The sequence below is a fragment of the Stomoxys calcitrans genome, chromosome 1 (genome assembly GCF_963082655.1).
Source record: "Stomoxys calcitrans chromosome 1, idStoCalc2.1, whole genome shotgun sequence".
NCBI lineage: Eukaryota > Metazoa > Arthropoda > Insecta > Diptera > Muscidae > Stomoxys > Stomoxys calcitrans.
In genome coordinates this window covers 261,676,259-261,697,991 of record NC_081552.1, presented here as the reverse complement: position 1 = coordinate 261,697,991, position 21,733 = coordinate 261,676,259, and the positions used below count along the sequence as shown (strand labels likewise).

Genomic DNA, 21,733 nt, shown 5'->3' with positions numbered 1-21,733 from the left:
GCTGAATTACTACCACAAATTAAAATTCTCAAAACCAAAAATGTCTTCTTTTACATACATGCCACAAATACAATAATAATCCATTTGTGAGTGTATGGGAACTCCAATGCGAAAGAAAAGCTACAAAGAACATAGAAAAGAAGTTAACATTCACCACTATGGCTGAGGGGAAATTATAGCAACTTTTCAATATGGAGACAAAGTGCTCTAAACCTATGATTTGGTCGGACTTATATGTGTGGATGTTAACAACCACAACCATTTTCCACCTTATCCAATAGTTGTCAAAAAAAAAAGAAAACCAAAAGAAAAAAAAATTAAACAACTCATTTGAACTTTGATGTGATCAAATGATCAAAAAAAAAGAAAACAAATGAAATGAAACAAACAAAAAAAAAATAAATAAATAAAAAATATAAATGTATAAAGAAACACTGCTGCCGGTATTCGAACTCACGCTCACCGGTTCGTAGGCTGTAACGCTTCCCCTAGGCTACCGCCTATGATGCGTCTCTGTTAGCTACGTGATTATAACACATGATCACACTAAGCTTTGAATCATCAACAGCGGTCAATGTAAGTGAATCCAACTGTAACAGTGCTACAAGGAAGAAGAAGAAGAAAAACAGCATAGGCAAAGCTCCAAATATGTTCCAATAAGGGAAAAACACGAGACAAGCAATCACAACAACAAAAATACTCTAGCATCCACATTGTATGTTAACTCGCGTTGGGGTTGGAAAAAAAACAGGAATGTCCATATCTATTATCAGGCGGGCCAATTCCAAGAAATATATTCATATTGGGTACATCGACATGCGCCACTACAGTCCCATATATCCGAGATTGGCTAATGTGCCCATTTTGGGCGTTTTCGTGGGGGTGCGGTGACCCCCTATACTTTGACATGAATTTGTGTGCCAGATTCGTTATCTACTCCCGCATACTTTTCATTTGATATACATATTGTCGTTATCGGTATACTTTGCGTATACTATACGGTGGAGTGTTCGTCCCCTTCTCAATAAATTTTAAGGCTTATTCCTACTTCCTCACCATATTCGTAATCTATTGCCGAATACCTTTCAATTGAGTCCATTATTGTCATGATCGTCAAATAAACCTATTTTAAGGGGTTTTGGGGCTGGGGCGGCCCCCCAAGTACTTGGACCCAACTTTTATTATGAAATTCGTACTCTACTCTTGAATACCTTTCATTTGAATCCCATATTCGGTTCACTTTTATTTTTGGGTAATATTTTTGAGGTAAAGGGGAGTGTCCGCCCCCCCCTCCCGAGGTCAAAAAAATATATAGTCTATGTTTATCTCCAGACCAACCTACACAATCTGTGAAAAATTTCAAGGAAATCGGTTCAGCTGTTTTTGTGTCTATACGGAACAAACAAACGAACATACAAACAGTACTAATTTCCTAATAAAAGTTTGGTCCAAGTACCTGGGGGGCCGCCCCAGCCCAAAACCCCTTAAAATAGATTTATTTGACGACCATGACAATATGGGACTCAAATGAAAGGTATTCGGGAGTAGATTGCGAATATGGTCAGGAAGAAGAAATATGTTTTATATTTTTTTGATATCGGAAGGGGGCGGACCCTTCCCTCCCCGTTAACCCAAAAATATCAGATCACAAGTGGACCGATAAAAACAATATGGATATCATATGAAAGGTATTGAAGAGCATAATACGAATATGGTAATAAAATTTGGATCGAAGTACCCAGGAAGTCGCCCTAACCCCAAAATGTCTAAAAACAGACAAATTGGTCGTCCATATCAATATGGGGCTTAAATGAAAGGTATTCGGGAGTAGATTACGAATCTGGCATACAAAATCAGATCGAAGTGTAGGGGGTCACCCCACCCTCCAAAAACCAAATGGGCATATGACTACATGGGACTCGGTTTGTTTGTTTCGTAGAATCAAAAAAGGAAACATAGGCTATATAATTTTTATAGCCTACACCACTTCTGTGGTACAGGGTATTATAGCTTAGTGAATTAGTTTGTAACACCCAAAAGGAAGGGAGATTGACCACTTTCTGATTCGATTTAGCTATGTCCGTGTGTCTGTCTGTCCGTCCGTCTGCCCATGTTAATTTGTGTACAAAGTAAAGATCGCAGTTTTCATCCGTTCGTCTTCAAATTTGGTACAGACATGTTTTTCGGCCTAGAGACAAAAAAAAAATTGGGAAAAATCGGTTCAATTCTGGATATAGTTCCCATATATATTTTCGTCCGATTTTCATTAATAATGCAATAAAATGGTCATTTGTTAACCGATTCTCTCCAAATTTGGCAGCAAGGATTTTTTTACGACTCTCGATATGACTGGTGAATTTCATAGAAATCGGTTCAGATTTAGATATAGCTCTCGTCCGGTTTTGAGAAATATTGCAAAAAAGTGATCATATGTTATCCGATTACACGCATATGGGTATAGCTCTGATGCTCTAGGAGATTGTTTTCACTTCCTCTGCCAATGTCCAACTTTATGTCGTAGTTGAAATAGGATATTTGGATCTTTCTTCTTTCAGGCACTAGAGGAGCTAAGAGGGGTAAGTCCCGTCAGACCTAAGGACAGTTTGATGACGTCCAAATGCAGAAGATGGAGTTCAATGTAGACTTTGCGCCCGACGGGGAAAGAAGATCAAGGAATCACAATGGGCACCATAGGGTCCCAGCGGATATCAAGACAATGTTTTGGTATCATCTTCCCCAACCTAACCTAATCTAAGTCGCCGCAGACCATTATTTCAAGGTGTTACAAACGAAATGACCAGCTTAGCATACCCCCAATTTTAGGGTGGTGATGTATGGAAAATTCAAGGGAAAAATATTATAATTTTATTTTTCCTCCTTCATATCTGAAACCATTATTGTTACTCTTTTCGAAATACATTTTAAATGCCATTTGTTTATAAGACAAACAAAAAATTTAAATAGAATAGAGTTTATAAAATAATTCGTTATGGGGAACACACACATTATGTGTGGGGAATTTTTGTGAAAATCCTCAAAAATGAGATTTGTTGTTAAATTAAACTAAAATCCCAACTAAACCAACGTAAAAACTAAACAGAAACAAGTAAAAGCTTGCTAAGTTCGACCGGGCCGAATCTTGTATACCCTCCACCAAGGATCGCATTTCTCGAGTTATTTGCCCGTCATCTCTTTTTAGTCATTGTGAAAAATTTCAGCCCAATCGGAAAAGCATTGTGATTATAGGGGTTCAAGAAGTAGTATCGGAAGATCGGTTTACGAGGGTTGCCTTTTATATTTCGGAAGTGGAGAGCAAAAATAAATATTAATCATCGAAAATCGCTTTACTATACCCACCATCGAAGGATGAGGGTATAATCATTTTGTCATTTCGTTTGCAACATCCATTTCCGACCCTATAAAGTCCATATATTCTTGATCAGCGTAAAAATCTAAGACGATCAGACATGTCCGTCCGTCTGTCTGTTGAAATCACCCTACAGTCTTTGAAAATAGAGATATTGATCTGAAATTTTGCACAGATTCTTTTTTCTCCATAAGCAGGTTAAACTCGACGATGATCTATATCGGACTATATCTTGATATAGCCCCCATATAGACCGATCCGCTTGTTTAGAGTCTTAGGCCCATCCGATTTTGCTGAAATTTGGGACAGTGAGTTGTGTAAGGCCCTTTAACATACTTAAGCGATTTGGCTCAGATCGGTCCAGATTTGGTTATAGCTACCATATAGACCGATCCTCCGATTTAGGGTCTTAGGCCCATAAAAGCAACATTTATTATCAGATTTTGCTGAAATTTGGCACAGTGAATTGTGTTAGGCCCTCTGATATCCTTTTGCAATTTGGCCCAGATCGGTTCAGATTAGGATATAGCTGCCATATAGACCGATCCGCCGATTTAGGGTCTTAGGCCCATAAAAGCCACATTTATTATCCGATTTTGCTGAAACTTGGGACAGTGAGTTGCGAAAGGCCCTTTAACATAATTTCTCATTTCGGCCCAGATCGGTCCAAATTTGGATGTAGCTGCCATACAGACCGATCCGCCGATTTAGGGTCTTAAACCCATAAAAGCCACATTTATTATCCGATTTTGCTGAAATTTGGGACAGTGAGTTATGTAAGGACCTTCGAGATCCATCGTCAATTTGGCCCAGATCGGTCTAGGTTTGGATATAGCTGCCATACAGACCGATCCGCCGATTTAGGGTCTTAGACCCACAAAAGCCGCATTTATTATCCGATTTTGCTGAAATTTGGGACAGTGAGTTGTGATAGGCCCTTTGATATCCTTCTGCAATTTGGCCCAGATCGGTCCAAATTTGGATATAGCTGCCATATAGACCGATCCGCCGATTTAGGGTCTTAGACACACCAAAGCCGCATTTATTATCCGATTTTGCTGAAATTTGGGACAGTGAGTTGCGTAAGGCCCTTTGACATCCTTCTGCAATTTGGCCCAGATCGGTCCAGATTTGGATATAGCTGCCATATAGACCGACCCGCCGATTTAGGGTCTTAGACCCACAAAAGCCGCATTTATTATCCGATTTTGCTGAAAGTTGGGCCAGTGAGTTGTGTCGGGCCCTTTGACATCTTTTTGCAATTTGGCCTAGATCGGTCCAGATTTGGATATAGCTGCCATACAGACCGATCCTCCGATTTAGGGTCTTAGGCCCATAAAAGCAACATTTATTATCCGATTTTGTTGAAATTTGGCACAGTGTGTTGTGCTAGGTCCTTCAACATCCTTCTTCAATTTGGCTCAGATCGGTTCAGATTTGGATATAGCTGCCATTTAGACCGATCTCTCGATTAAAGATTTTGAGCCCATAAAAGTCGCATTTATTATCCGATGTCGCCGAAATTTGGGACAGTGACACGCTTCGTCAATTTGACTCAGATCGGTCCTGATTTGGAGATAGCTGCCATATAGACCGATTTGGGGCCATAAAAGCGCAGTTATTGTCCGATTTCACAGAAATTTTGAGACAATGAGTTGTATTAGGCTTTTCGAAATTATTCAGCAACTTGGCTCGATTTTACTGAAATTTGACACTGGGATTTTGACGAAAGGTGGTTTTTATATATACGCGAGATGGTGGCACAGCATCAATGGTTTTTGGAACAATAACTGATTTTAAACGACCTTCACGTAATTTGTCTTGGAGTGAACTACGACCTCACTTGAACTCACCATACCAACGATAAACACTGGTTCTTGATGGAGCTTGGCTATGAAGCTCCATCAAGAACCAAAATTTAATTAAATTCATCGATACACTGTTTGTTGAGTTAATCTACGTCGAAAGTTGTAAAAAATAACCCGCACGAAAATGTTCACGATTTAATTCCACTTTTTGGGAGAGTTGAGTTACTGTAAACAACACAAATAGCGCTCGTATGTCAAAACGTTCGTAGTATGCATAACCTCAAAAATGTCAAGCTTTACAATTGAGTTGTCAGTTGACAGATTGCAACACAAGGGTTGTACAATGTCGAAATATAAAATCTAACCCTCGTTTATGGGTGTGTATCGGGCTATAGATCGATTCAGACCATATTTGGCATATATGTTGGAGGTCATGGGAGAAGCCGATGTACAAAATTTCTACCAAATCGGATAAGAACTGCGCACTCTAGAGGGGGTAAGAAGTCAAGATCCTTGATCGGTTTATACTTCATCTGTTGTGGCTCAAGAAGTCAAGATACAAGATCGGTGTCTGTATCATTTTAACCATACTTAGCACAGTTGTTGGAAATCATAACAAAACACTTCATGCTAAATATCAGTCAAATCGGAGGAGAATTGCGCCCTCTTGTGTCAAGATCCGAAATCGGTTGATATGTCTGCTATATCATAACATGGACCGATATGGCCCATTTACAATTCCAACCGACCTACACTGCTAAGAAGTATTTGTGCAATATTTCAAGCGCCTAGCTTTACTCCTTCGAAAGTAAGCGTGCTTTCGACAGACGGACGGACATGGCTAGATCGACTTAAAATGTCTTAGAAGAATATTTCGAGGTGTTACAAACGGAAAGACGAAATAAGTATACCCCCATCCTATGGTGGAGGGTATAAATAGAAGAGCACCCCAGAATAGCATATCCGGAAGGGCTTGCAGCATGCACAATCTGTAGTAATTCCCATAGTGTTTCAACGACACATGCAAAAAAACAAAAGTTTTCTAATTTGTTTTCTCAAAACCAAAAAAAAAAGTAAATCAAATAATCCAGATGAGATTTCTTACCATTCCATAAAAATGCAAGGGTGAATGAATGTGGATGCCACATATACATTGGTGCTTAGCAGCATATGCAAAAGCATGGACGATTCATGCATGCAATAAACTCTTCAACAATGTTTCCAAATCACTTCGGAGCCACACACACACACACACAAAAGTTGCCATTGCACACATTTCCGTTTATGTGCCCCAAAGATATTTACCATGAATTATTTACATAAAAAAAAAATACACATTCATGTCGAAGGACAACTTCAGCGTGTGCATGGTGAAAATGAAAATGTAATGACATAAACATTTTCAAAAAGGTTATTTAACAAAAGATGTTCATTTTGCTGGCCATAAGCAAACTTCAGGTGCAATGATTTTTTTTAATTCATTTTAAATTCAACAAGTGAAGAGGCGTTAAGTTCGGCCAGGCCGAACTTTGGGTATATATGTAAACGGGTATACACTGTCCCGAATTTCAGCAAAATCGGACAATAATCCTCCGATTTAGGGTCTTTGGCCCATAAAAGCAACAATTATAATCCGATTTTGCTGAAATTTGGGACAGTGAGTTGTGTAAGGCTCTCCGACATCGTTCGTTTATTAGGCTCAAAACCGGTCTAGATTTGGATATAGCTGCCATATAGACCGATCCGGGTCTTAGGCCCATAAAAGCCTCATTTATTATCCGATTTTGCTGAAATTTGGGACATTGAGTTTTCTTAGGCTTTTCGACATCTTTCTTTGATTTGGTCCAGATAGGATCAGATTTGGATATAGCTGCCATATAGACCGATCTCTCGATTTAAGGATTTGGGCCCACAAAAGGTGCATTTACTGTCCGATTTGGCCTAAATTTGGGACAGTGCTTTGTGTTTGGCTCTTCGACATTTTTCTGCAACTTGGCCTAAATTTGTCCAGATTTGGATATATCTGCCACCTAGACCACCGTAGTGCAGAGGTTAGCATGTCCGCCTATAACGCTGAACGCCTGCGTTCGAATCCTGGCAGAAACATCAGAAAATTTTTCAGCGATGGTTATCCCCTTGTAATGCAGGCGACATTTGTGCGGTACTTTGCCATGTAAAAACTTTTTCCCAAAGAGCTATCGCTCTGCGGCACGCCGTTCGGACTCAGCAATAAAATGGAGGTCCGTTATCATTAAGCTTTAAATTGAATCAGACAGCACTCATTGATTTGTGGGGAGCTTGCTAGCTCCTTAATGGAATGTTCATGGGCAAATTTGCAATTTGCCATATAGACCGATATCTCGATTTAAAGTCTTGGCCCCATAAAAGGAGCATTTATAATCCGATTTCACTGAAATTTGACACAGTGTCTAATGATAGACTTTTCGACATCCGTGTCGTATATGGTTCAGATCGGTTTATTTTTAGATATAGCTACTGTACTTATTAGTATTTGGTCAAAATCGGAACATGTTTCCATATGGCCGCTATGGGGCAAAAGGTATGCATTTTTCACCGGATTTGGATGGAAGGTGGTTTACATAGATACCCGAGGTGGTGGGTATCCAACGCCGTTTTACTTGTTAATGATCAATACCGATTTTTAAGGCTTTAATCAAAAATACTTTAAAAACTTGTCATTATTTCTATTGTCCTTAGTCTGAATAAGTTTTTTGTTTTTGTCGGCAAAACTACCATGGCGTATTGTTGCAGGAAATTTCACGAAACTTCAATTTTTCTGCCAATTCAATCTGTCACATTCATGCTAGGACGAGACAGTCATTCAACTTGTTGCCATTACATTTAAATGGGCCATAGATTTTTTGTTTGCCCTCTGCTACCATTACTTTGTGCCTGAATTGCTGAATTGCTTCGTTTGCCATGCCCAATGTTGACTCAATTCCGTCCTTTTTAATCAATTTTATGGTGTCAGTGTTATTCAATACCTGTCAAAACTTTAACATCGCTCCGTGCATCGACCAAGAACGAAAGGAAGGAAGCAACAAAAGAAACGAGTCAGCCGAGTCTGAAGGAAACGTCAATGGCCACTAGAGGCACAGCAGCACAGACAAATGTACGTTTTAATATGCAAAGGTCACATGTGGAGTCCGTGTATCAGGAACACGAGCCATGCTGTTTCATAGACAGAATGTTGAGGTGGGACACAAAAAAACCGTAGAGAAGATTCAATTGAACTTTGCTAATAACGACTGGCTGTATGAAAAGATTGCTTCACACACACACCCACACACATACTCTCTCTCTCTCTCTCACATTTACGTCTAGCTTCAAAGACGATATGTCTCCATGGGCCACTATGTCCAGTCAAAAGCGTTTAGAAGGCATTTGACAGCCACATGTCTGGCGTTCTGAAGTGTTTATACGTCAATCAGAACTGAACTGAACTGGACGAGACACATGTTCCGGCATTCCGACACTCTGTTACTGACCCTCATGTCTTTCACCCACATACGATGTGGTATGTGGCATGCAGAGTTGCCTTGTTTATGGACATTTCCCAGAAATTTTCCCACAGTGTTGAAAAAGTTCAATAGTTTTGAGAGATTACGGATTGCAAATGCAAATTTTGCCCATGAACATTCCATAGAGGAACACTGGCAAACCTCTCACATATCAATGAGTGCTGTCCTATTCAAGTTTAAGCTCAATACCAGGGGACCTTTAATGACTCCTAGGTTTTGGTTAGACAGTCTTGAATACTAAACGCCATTGCCAGCGCCATCTGAATGTGAATTAAAGTTCGGGCGGGCCGAATCTTATATACCCTCCACTATGGATCAAGTTTGTCGCGTTCTTTTCCCGGTATCTCTGTTGTACTGTTTCAGGCTATAGACCGACTCAGACCATATATGACACGTATATTGAAGGAATGAAAGAAACCGTTGTACAACATTTCAGCCAAATTGGATAATAACTGCGCCCTCTAGAGGCTCAAGAAGACAAGATCCCAGATCGGTTTATGTGACAGCTATATCAGGTTATGGACCGATTTGAACCATACGTAGTACAGTTGTTGGAAGTCATAATAAAACATGTCATGCCAAAATTCAGCCAAATCAGATAGGAATTGCGCCCTCTATAGGCTCAAGAAGTTAAATAGGGAGATCGGTTTATATGGGAGCTGTATCAGGCTATAGACCGATTAAGACCGCATTTGACACACACATTGGAGGTTATGGGAAAAGCCGTTGTCCAAAATTTCAACCAAATTGGATAAAAATTGCACCCTCTAGAGGCTCAAGAAGTCAAGATCCCAGATCGGTTTATATGACTGCTATATAAGGTTATGAACCGATTTAAACCACACTTCGCACAGTTGTTGGAAGTCATACCGAAACACGCCATGCCAAATTTCAGCCAAATTGAATAATAATTGCGCCCTCTAGAGGCTCAAGAAGTCAACATCTAAGATCTGTTTATATGGCAGCCATATGGCTGCCCAAACACTTAGCCCTGAAAATATATCAGCATCGTTCTTTACTTTCAAATATATTTTATTTGAACCCCATATTGCCATTGGATTCAAAATTCAATATTAAATTAGTTTTCCAATCTGGATCTGGATATCAAATTCGTATTCTACACTCAAATACCTTTTATTTAAGAACCATATTGCCATGGTTAGTTTATAAGTCCTGGTGTTTTGGGAAAGAAGTGGACCCCTAAAAACTTGGTCCCACATTTGGATGTCAGATTCGTATTCTACTCGCAAATATCTTTCATTTGAGTCCAATATTGCCATGGTAGGTAAATATGTCCGATTTAGGAGTGTTTTTGGGGGTTGGGGTGGTCCCCCAAAAAATTGGTCCGACTATTGGATATCAGATTCGTTTTCTAATCCTAAGTGCCTTTCATTTGAGTCCCATATTGTCGTGTTTGGTTTAAATATATATTTGGTAGGTCTTAGGGTGGGGCGGCCCCCCAGGTACCATAGCCATAGATTTTTTGTTTGCCCATAGATTTTTTGTTTGCCCTCTGCTACCATTACTATGTGCCTGAATTTGAATTGCTTCGTTTGCCATGCCCAATGTTGACCCAATTCCGTCCTTTTTAATCAATTTTATGGTGTCAGTGTTCGTATTCTACTCAGATTCGTATTCTACTCGCAAATATCTTTCATTTGAGTCCCATATTGCCATGGTAGGTAAATATGTCCGATTTAGGAGTGTTTTTGGGGGTTGGGGTGGTCCCCCAAACAATTGGTCCGACTATTGGATATCAGATTCGTTTTCTAATCCTAAGTGCCTTTCATTTGAGTCCCATATTGTCGTGTTTGGTTTAAATATATATTTGGTAGGTCTTAGGGTGGGGCGGCCCCCCAGGTACCCCATCCGAAATTTGGATACCAAATTTTTGTTTTTAAGGGACTAAATGAGAGCACACAAAATTTCGCTTAAATCGCACCACCCATCTCCGAGATCTGGGGTTTCTGAAAATTAGGGTAAGGGCGAGGGTCCGCTCCCCCTTCAGATATCAAAAAATGTAGTACCGTTTTTTCACCACTGGATCATTATGCACCATCAGTTTCAAGAAACCATCAATTTCAAGAAAATCGGTTCAGCAGTTTGCGAGTCTATAAGGAACACACAAACAAACACAAATTGATTTTTATACCCAGCACCGAAGGATGGGGCTATATTCATTTTGTCATTCCGTTGGCAACACATCGAAATATCCTTTTCCGACCCTATAAAGTATATATATTTCTGATCAGCGTATATATCTAAGACGATCTAGACATGTCCGTCCGTCCGTCTGTTGAAATCACGCTGCAGTCTTTAAAAAATAGAGATATTGAGCTGCAACTTTGCACAGATTCTTTTTTTGTCCATGAGCAGGCTAAGTTCGAAGATGGGCTATATGATGGCTATATCTTGACATAGCCCCCATATAGACCGATCCGCCGATTTAGGGTCTTAGGCCAATAAAAGCCACATTTATTATCCGATTTTGCTGAAATTTGGGACAGTGAGTTGTGTTAAGCCCTTCGACATGCTTCGTCAATTTGGCTTAGATCGGTTCAGATTTGGATGTAGCTGCCATATAGACCGATCTCCCGATTTAAGGTTTTGGCCCCATAAAGGCCCATTTATTGTCGGATGTCGCCGAAATTTGGGACAGTGTGTTGCGTTAGGCCTTTCGATATCCATTTTCAATTTGGCTCAGATCGGTCCAGATTTGGATATAGCTGCCATATAGACCGATCTCTCGATTTAGGGTTTTTGCCCCATAAAAGGCCCATTTATTGTCCCATGTCGCCGAAATTTAGGACAGTGAGTTGTTTTGGGCCCTTCGACATTCTTCTTTAATTTGGCTTAAATCGGTCCAGATTTGGATATAGCTGGCATACAGAGCGTTCTTCAGACTTGGATAACTAATGCGGGAACCTTCAAAATTCACCTATTCTGGGTGCCGGGCCACAGAGATATCCCAGGAAATTCTAAAGACTAGGAACTACCTTACACACTCCAGGGAAACTGGACTCTGTGGGTATGCCTCTAGCGACATACAAGCTTAGTTTTCAGGACCAGTCCTGAAGGGCAACGAATGATAGACTAGGTCTACTGTTTTGCTATCATTGGCTAGAACAGACGTCTCAATCATTGTGTCCGTCATGACAGGTCACTGTCTAATCGGAAAACATGCTGATAGACTGAAGGTTGCCAACAACGACTTTTGCAGAAGCTGTAGGGACATCAAGGAAGAAGAGACTATAGAACACCATCCATGTGTGTGTGTCCCGCACTAGCAGTTAGAAGGAGTTCCACTTTAGGTTCTTATTTCTTTGAGAGCCTGTCTGATTTAGCGTATGTGAACAATCTCAAGTTACTGGGATTTTTAAAGCGATCTGGATGGTTCAACGGTAGGACTTAGAAGGGATCTTCATTCTTCTATTCCTGTGGTATCACAATGGACGAAAACGTCTAAGTAAGTCTGATGGCAGACTGCCACTTAAACCTAACCTAATGCGGCAACCTTAGGTTCAATTCCGACCTGAGGCTGCAGTCTATCGCTGCTGTGCTATCCAATATTTAAACAAATTTACCGTAAGATTATAGAATAGACGTAACTGCCCAGGCAATTAAAATTTCATTGGCAGTTTTGTGATCAAACATTTGCTACATTTGGGGCAACACTGACACCTAGGTCCTTATCATCCTTCTGGCTGGTGGCCATGCATGGTAAACTTTTGCACTTTGCTTTCACTTCAGATGTCTGCAAGTGAGGCCCTGCTCCACCGCACGACATACGCAAACATAATCGGACATGGAATGCCCGATAGAGTCAGAACAATTGGACAATGAAGACCAATGTTCTTCTGTACAACAGCAGAAACCATGCCAACGAAATCGCCTATTGTCCTTAGAATACCCATACAGGTCGTTCGTCCATTCGGCTGAATGTGATTCCATAAAATCTGCAAATTGCACTTTCTCTCGTTCGCAGTGTGGCAAAGTTTCTGAAACTCGAATGGAAGGTAGTCGACAAGCACTCAGTCAAATGAAAATATGAATTCCAATGAATTCCTTGCACCTCTTGCCCATTGCTCTTGCTGCTCCATACACGATACCCTGCGGACATCTTTTGATAAATCTTTAGTTGGCAAACTTGCTCTCTATCTTTGTTCTTTAGTTCAGCGTTTTGTTTGTTTCGCAATGAAAGCGAATAAACGAGTTCAAATGAAATCAAAGTCACTCCATAGCGAAAAGCGGAACAAAAGGGGCAAAACTAATCATTTTAATATCAAACGAATCGGCACCGATGCCATTGAATTATGAACAGCAACGAATGGAATTGAAGTTGAACATTACAGTCACAGACAGACCGACGGATGTACGTCATCATCATAAATAATGTCATTGAAACACTGAGATATGCTTAAACAAGGATGGTAGCAAAGAAGCTTGAAGTCATAATAGAGTATAGGTTACCATGTCCCCCAATCACCCTGATCAACAATAGATGGGGACACAGGTTGATAACTCAATGATTATGAAATTCGTACTCTACTCTTAAATACCTTTCATTTGAATCCCATATTGTCCCGATCGGTTCACTTTAATTTTTGGGTAGTACTTTTAGGGTAAGGGGGAGGGTCCGCCCCCCTTCCGAAAAATTATATAGCCTATGTTTCTTTTCAGACCAACCTACAAAATCTGTGAAAATAACATGGGCTATATAATTTTTCGGCGTCGGAAGGGGGGCGGACCCTCCCCCTTACCCTAAAAGTACTACCCAAAAATAAAAGTGCACCGATCGGGACAATATGGGATTAAAATGGAAGGTATTCAAGAGAAGAGTACGAATTTCATAATAAAAGTTGGGTTCAAGTACCTGGGGGGCCGCCCCAGCCACAAAACCTTTAAAATTGGTTTATTTGACGATCATGACAATGAGGGACTCAAATGAAAGGTATTCGGGAGAAATAGGCTTTATAATTTATTGATAACGGAAGGGGGCGGACCCTCCCCCGTTACACCAAAAACACCACCTAAAATCAAAAGTGGTCCGATCTGGACAATATGGGTATCAAATGAAAAGTATGCGAGAGTAGATAACGAATCTGGCATACAAATTCATGTCGAAGTATAGGGGGTCACCCCACCCAAAATGGACCCAAAATGGGCACATTAGCCAATCACGGATATATGGGACTCGGTTTGTTTGTTCCCTATAGACTGAAAAACAGCAGAACCGATTTTCTTGAAATTTTCGCATATGTGTAGGTTGGTCTGGAAGGAAACATAGGCTATATAATTTTTCGCTATCAGAGGGGGGACGAACCCTCCCCCTTATGCCAAAAATACAACCCAAAATCAAAAGTGGACCGATCGGAACAATATAGGTATCATATAAAAGGTATTGGAGACTAGAATACGAATATGGTATTAATATTTGGGTCTAAATACCCATGGGGCCGCACCAGCCCCAAAACTCCCCCAAACAGACATATTGGACGTTTATTTCAATATGGGGCTCAAATGAAAGGTATTCGGGAGTAGATTTCGAATCTGGCATACAAAATCAGATCCAAGTATAGTTGGCCACACCAACCCTCAAAAACGCCATTAGACCCACTTGGCTGAACCGATTTTCTTAAAATGTGCGTAGATTGTGTAGGTTTGTCTGGGAGGAAACATAGGCTATATAATTTTTAGATATCGGGGGGAGGCGGACCCTCCCCCTTACCCCAAACTCCTCCCATATCTGAAAGTGGTTCGATGGGCACAATAAGGTAATGAAATGAAAGGTATTGGAGACCAGAAAACGAATATGGCATTAAAATTTGGGTCCAAGTACCCAGCGGGCCCCCCAACCCAAAACTCCCCGAAAGCAGATATATTCAAAGTTCATATCAATATGGGACTCAAATGATAAGTATTAGGCAGTAGATTACATGGCATAAAACATTAGGTCCAAGTAATGGGCGGTCGCCCACCCCCAAATACCCCCAAATGGGCAAATTTGCCGACCATGGCTATATGGGACTTAAATGATAGGTGTTTGAGAGTAGATTACGAATATGACATTAAAATTTGCGTTCAGGTCTAGGTGGCGCTTTTCCTCCCAAAGATACGTCAAATGGGTTTTTGACCCATTATGACAATATGGGACTCAATTGGTATTTGAGAGTAGAAAACGAATTTGATATCCAATTTTGGAGGCAAGTGTTTGGGGTACCCCCTTAAGCACCCCCTCAACTCAACTTCATATCCGTTGGGAATAAAGAACGAATATGATATCCATCTTTGGGTTAAATTGTCTGAGGTGCCATCCCTCCTCTTATGAGAACATTACCCTAAGGAAGAACATTACCGCCAGGAACCGAGAAGGGGATAATTCTCACACATCAATGAGTGCTCTCCGATTCAATTTCTCAACTTAATGATAAGGGACCTTTTTTATAGCCGAGTCCAAACGGCGTCCCGCAGTGCGACACCTCTTTGGGGAAAAATTTTTTAAATGACCATGCATGACACTGTACCTCGTAAATGTCGCCAACATTAAGAGGGGATAAACACCGCCTTATCCGTTATTCTCGGTAGAATTCGAACGCGTCATAGGCCACAATGGCATGAATTCGATATCCGCATTCAGGGCGAAGTGTCCCCACCCTAAAAACATATTAGAGAGTTAAAGAGGGCGCAGCGGAGCGAGCCCGAATCGGCTAGTAGGCAATAAATAGATCAGAAATGCTTTCCGAAGTTGCTCAAATCGAGAACTAGGTTATATGGGCCCTACACAGGAAAAATATTGAATTTGAACAATTAACATGGTATTGATATACACATATAAATATGTCTAAGAAAGTTATCGATAATTGTTGACATTTGCCATTGAATCATGGTATGTGATAGATAAAAGACCAATGTTAAAAAAATGTTAATTGCACGATTTAATTATTTTTTTTTGCTTGCCTACATTGACTTGTTTTGCTTAACTCCGTTCTAAAAACATTTCAACCGTTCACACCATTTGAAATGTTTGGCAAATTTAATTTTTTCCAAACACTGCCATAATTATTATGATGTACTATAGTTGAGATTGATTTCATCAATTTTTATACCCACCACCGTAGGATAGGGGGGATATTCATTTCGTTATTCCGTTTGCAAAACATCGAAATATCAATTTCCGATCCTACAAAGTATATATATTTCGGATCCACGTTAAATTCTAAGACGATTTAACGATGTCCGTGCGTCTGTCCGTCCGTCTGTTGTAATCACTGTACAGCCTACAAAAAATCCCATAAAAAGCGGATTTATTGCCTGATTTCGCTGAAATGTGGGACATTGAGTTATGTTACGCTCTTCGACATCCTTCGTCAAATTGGCCCAGATCGGTCTGGATTTGGATATAGCTGACATATAGACCGATCGGCCGATTTAGGATCTCAGGCCCATAAAAGCCACATTTATTATCCAATTTGGCCTTGATCGGTCCTGATTTGTATATAGCTGCCATATAGACCAATCCTCCGATTTAGAGTCTTAGGCCCATAAAAGCCACATTTATTGTCCGATTTCGCCAAAATTTGGGACATTGAGTTGTGTTAGGCCGTTCGACATCTTTCGTCATATTGGCCCAGATCGGTTGGGATTTGGATATAGCTGCCATATGGACCAATCCTCCGATTTAGGGTCTTAGGCCTATAAAAGACACGTTTATTATCCGATTTTGCTGAAATTTGGGACAGTGAGTTGGTTAAGGCCCTTCGACATCTTTCTTCAATTTCGATTTGATCGGTTCAGATTTGGATATAGCTGTCATATGGACCGATGCTCCGATTTTAGGTTTTGGGCCAATAAAAGGCGCATTTATTGTCCGATGTCGCCGAAATTCGGGACAATTTTCGACATTCGTCTGCAATGTGGCACAGATCGATCCAGATTTGGTTATATCTGCCCTATAGACCGATCCTCCGATTTAGGGTCTTAGGCCATAGCAACCACATTTATTACGCCATTTTGCTGAAATTTCGGACAGTGAGTTAAGCTAACCCCTTTGACATACTTCGGCCCTGATTGGTTCAGATTTTAATATAGCTGTCATATAGACCGATCTCTCGATTTAAGGTTTTGGGTCCATAAATAGCGCATTTATCTTCCGATTTCGCCGAAATGTGGGACATTGAGTTGTGTTACGCCCTTCGACATCCTTTGTAAATTTGGCCCAGATCCTTTGTCAAATTGGCCCAGATTGGTCTGGATTTGGATATAGGTGCCATGTAGTCAGATCCTCCGATTTGGGTTATCAGGCCCATAAAAGCCACATTTATGATCCTATTTTGCTGAAATTTGGGACAGTGAGTTGTGTAAGGTTCTTCAACATCCTTTGTCAATTTGGCCCTGATCGGTTCAGATTTGGATATAGCTGCCATATGGACCGATCTCTCGGTTTTTAAGGTTTTGGGTCCATAAAAGGCGCATTTATAATCCGATTTTGCTGAAATTTGGAACAGTGAGTTGTGTAAGGCCCTTCAACATCCTTTGTCAATTTGGCCCAGATCGGTCTGGATTTGGATATAGCTGCCATATAGACCAATCCTCCGATTTAGGGTCTTAGGCCCATATAAGCCACATCTATTATCCGATTTTGCTGAAATTTAAGACAGTGAGTTAAGTTAAGCCCTTTGACATACTTCTGCAATATGGCACAGATCGGTCCAAATTTGGTTATAGCTGTCCTATAGACCGATCCTCCGATTTAGGGTCTTAGGCCCATAGCAACCGCATCTGTTACGCCATTTTGCTGAAATTTGGATAGTGAGTTATGTTAAGCCCTTTCACATACTTCTGCAATATTGCCCTGATCGGTTCAGATTTGGATATAGCTGCCATATGGACCGATCTCTCGGTATTTAAGGTTTTGGGTCCATCAAAGGCGCATTTATTGTCCGATTTCGCCGAAATGTGGGACAGTGAGTTAGGTTAAGCTCCTTGACATACTTCTGCAATATTGCACAGATCGGTCTAGATTTGGCTATAGCTGCCATATAGACCGATCATCCGATTTAGGGTCTTAGGCACATAAAAGCCACATTTGTTATCCGATTTTGATGAAATTTGGGACAGTGAGTTGGTTTAGGCCCTTCGACATCTTTCTTCAATTTGGCCTTGATCGGTTCAGATTTGGATATAGCTGCGATATAGACCGATTTCCGGATTTAAGGTTTTGGGTCCATAAAAGACCCATTTATTATCCGATGTCGCCGAAGTTTGGGACACTGTGTTCTGCACAGATCGGTACAGATTTGGCTATAGCTGCCATATAGACCGATCTCGCAGATTTATGTTTTGGGGCCATAAAAGTCGCATTTATTGTCCGATTGCGCCAAAATTTGGGACCGTGAGTTGTGTTAAGGTCTTCGACTATATTCCGATCCTCCGATTTAGGGTCTTAGGCCCATAAAAGCCACATTTATTATCCGATTTTGATGAAATTTGCGACAGTGAGTTGGTTTAGGCCGGTCGGTTTACACCGATCTCTTGATTTAAGGTTTTGGGCTCATAAAAAGCGCCGAAATTTGGGACAGTGCTTTGTGTTAGGCTCTTCGACATTTTTCTGCAACTTGGCCCAAATCTTTCCTGATTTGCATTTAGCTGCCATGTAGACCGATTTATCGATTTAAAGTCTTGGCCCCAAAAGTCGATTTCGCTGAAATTTGACACAGTCGCTTATGTTAGGCTCTTCGACATCCGTGTCGTATATGGTTCAGTTCGGTTTATTTTAAGATATAGCTACTGTACTTATTGGTATTTGGTCCAAATCGGAATATATTTCGATATAACTGCTATGGGACATAAGGTATGCATTTTTCACTGGATTTTGACGAAATGTGGTTCACATATATACTCGAGGTGGTGGGTATCCAAAGTTCGGCCCGGCCGAACTTAGCACGCTTTTACATGGTTTTTTGTTTAAAGTTTATTTTGCCATTTTCCGCCAAGTCGTACTCCGTCCCCTTTTTAAAAACTACAAATTATTTCACAATTTACTTTCATCATTTACTTAAAACTTTGTTCCGGTTATTAAACAATATGTTTTTTTGTTTTACGATAGCATTTGACAAAAGTTTATTCATGCGACATGATGTACAAACTATTAATCGCTTTTATTGCTGCCAGCCATTTAAGTGCCGTAGAGGTATATTGGAAATGTTTAGTGGTTAATGGCCACTTTATAACAATGTAAAAAAATTTTACTCTTTTTCAGAGCGGAAAGCGCCCTTTTAGGGTGGAATTTCACAGTGTCACCTGCACTAAATTTACAACTTTGTTTAAGCATTTCATATGTGAGGTACGGAAAGTGGAAGACGGCGAATATGTTTTCAACACTATGTTCGAATTCAGTGCACAGTTACCGTCGGATACAGAAGTGGAGGTGTTGATTAACATCAAAACTCCAAAGGCGAGATCTGTAATGAAATTTCTCGACATAAAGCTAAATATTTGCGATGTGTTGACCCATGTCCATTCTGTGCCAATTATCATGAAAATCGTCAACTCAATTATTAGGGGTAGTAATTTGCCGGTCTCCTGCCCCATTGAAGGGGTGAGCAAAGTGTTAAAAATATTTTTTTTTTTTTATATTTTCATATTTTTCTTTATCTCGTTTACAGAATAAAATGTACAACGTGACTGAGTTGAAACTAAGCGAAGACATATTTCCCGTCTATACACCGGTTATGGATTTCAATTGTACTGGAAACTATTATGCGCATAAGAAATTAATCGGTAGCTATCATCTCCAGGGTATAACTGCTCGTAGAAGTAAACGCAACAAATAATCGGGAAAATGTAGAGACAAAATTGAATTTTTGTTCTCACATTGAATTGAATTTAAAATGAATTTTCGTTAAGATTACTAGTCTGCGAATTATTACCTTTTTTCCGAACAACCTTCCTACAACACATGTCAAATGGAAATAGAATAAGTTCTTCAGTTTTGGCTCTCTTTCGAAACGAGTTTAATGATCAAAGAATTCTTGCAATGGAAAACTAAATTGCAATAGTCAAAAAATACTTACTATTTGGGTGGTGTTGTGGGTGTGGGATGGCCCCATAGACACTTTTCCCGAATATTGAAATCAAAGTCGTAATTTACTCCCAAAGACCTTTCATTTAAGCCCCCATATTGCTATGGTCGTAAATTTGTCCCCTTTGAGGGATGTTTTTGGAGAGAGACGGCCCCCCAAACACTTGGTCCCATATTTGGATATCAGATTCGTATTCTACATTCAAATTCCTTATATTTAAGCCCCATATTCCCATGGTCAGTAAATAAGTCCTGTTTGGGGGGTGTTTTGGGAAAGGGGTGGACCCCCAGAAACGTGGTCCCACATTTGGATATCAGATTCGTATTCTACTCGCAAATATCTTTCATTTGAGTCCCATATTGCCACGGTCGGTAAATATGTCCGATTTAGGGGTGTTTTGGGGCTTGGGGTGGTCCCCCTAGCACTTGGTCCGACAATTGGATATCAGATGCGTTTTCCTATCCTAAATACCTTTCATTTGAGTCCCATATTGTCGTGATTGGTCTAAATATATGTTTGGTAGGTTTTTGGGGTGGGGCAGCCCCCCTAGGTACCCCATCCGAAGTATTGGATACCAAATTTTTATTTCTAGGGTACTATATGAGAGCACACAAAATGTGGGTTAAATGGCACAACCCATCTCCGAGATCTGGCGTTTCTGAAAATTAGGGTAAGGGGGAGGGTCCGCCTCCCCTTCAGATTTCAAAAAATTTAGTACCCTATTTTCACCACGGCGTCATTATGCACCATCTGTGAAAATTTCAAGAAAATCGGTTCAGCCGTTTTTGAGTCTATGAGGAACACACAAACATACAAACAAATAAACAAACCTACAACAATGGGTCTATGTCTGCTCTTTTTGGGTATTATTTACAAACAAATTCACCTTGTTACACTTATCTGTGATGCACCATGGTATACAAATATCTCAACCTTATACAAACTATCTAAAACTATCTACAGTTTACACTCGATTTCTTGTCAGCATAGGTTCAGTGGCTAAGTGTCTACGAGTTTTCGTGCGTGAATGTGATAGCTCACATCTATGATAAAGTGTTCATTTTAATGAACTTAAGTGGCGTCGTGCTGCTTGTTGTGCACACATTTAGTGCACACATTCATGGAAAACTTACTCCATCACACACGCACACATAGAGTTTTGCGAGCTGTCTGCCTTTGTCTAGATGTCATGTTATGGCATCCTTATGCATACTCATATATCGGTGTTCGTTCTACTGAATGTGAATGTGAATGTGAGAGCATAAAGTGCACGTGGCTGTGTATGAGAATCGGATTAAATGAAAATTTGAAATCAAAATGAGTATCAGCTTATGTAATTGACATTTATTATGTTTATGTTGCCTTTGTACACTCGTCAAGCAGATATCGAATGACTACGAAGGGATGCACCTTCTGCTCTCACCCCTGCCATTTCGTACATTGTATGACTCTAAGCATTGATAAAATATCGTACACAAACGAAGGGCTGTGGTAAATGAATGGATTTTTCAAATGTGAAAATGAATACCAGACGATTATCGATGGCAATTAACCTTTAATTCCTTAACGCCCACATACTTTTTGTATATATTTGAGCAATTCCGGGAAAATCAAATAGCAAAATGATTTATATATTTTCCATTATGGGAGAGGGGTGTAGAAAGTTGTTATTACCGGCTTAAAATTCTAAGCTGACTTAGCCATTGCCGTGTGCCTACCTCTTGTATGTTAATAATCTTTCAAAATTAAGCCATATTTTGTTCACAGGTTATATGGCATTATATCTTCATATAGCCCCCATATGGACCAATATATTGATAAGACTTCTTGAGGTAATAAAAGGCGTATTTTTGGTCAGATTAAGCTTAAATTTGGTTTTAAGACCCCTCAGCATCCGTGCCAAGTATGATCCAAATCGAAAAATATTTGGATATT

General features: G+C 40.2%; 1 protein-coding gene across 1 annotated transcript; it reads left to right on the top strand.

Moving 5' to 3' along the window:
- Positions 1-537: 537 nt before the first annotated feature.
- LOC131997769 (uncharacterized) lies at positions 538-19,549 on the top strand. The gene is made up of 3 exons (XM_059369323.1): positions 538-576; positions 18,976-19,314; positions 19,382-19,549. The coding sequence occupies exons 1-3, from the start codon at positions 538-540 to the stop codon at positions 19,547-19,549; spliced, it is 546 nt and encodes a 181-aa protein (XP_059225306.1).
- Positions 19,550-21,733: the final 2,184 nt, after the last annotated feature.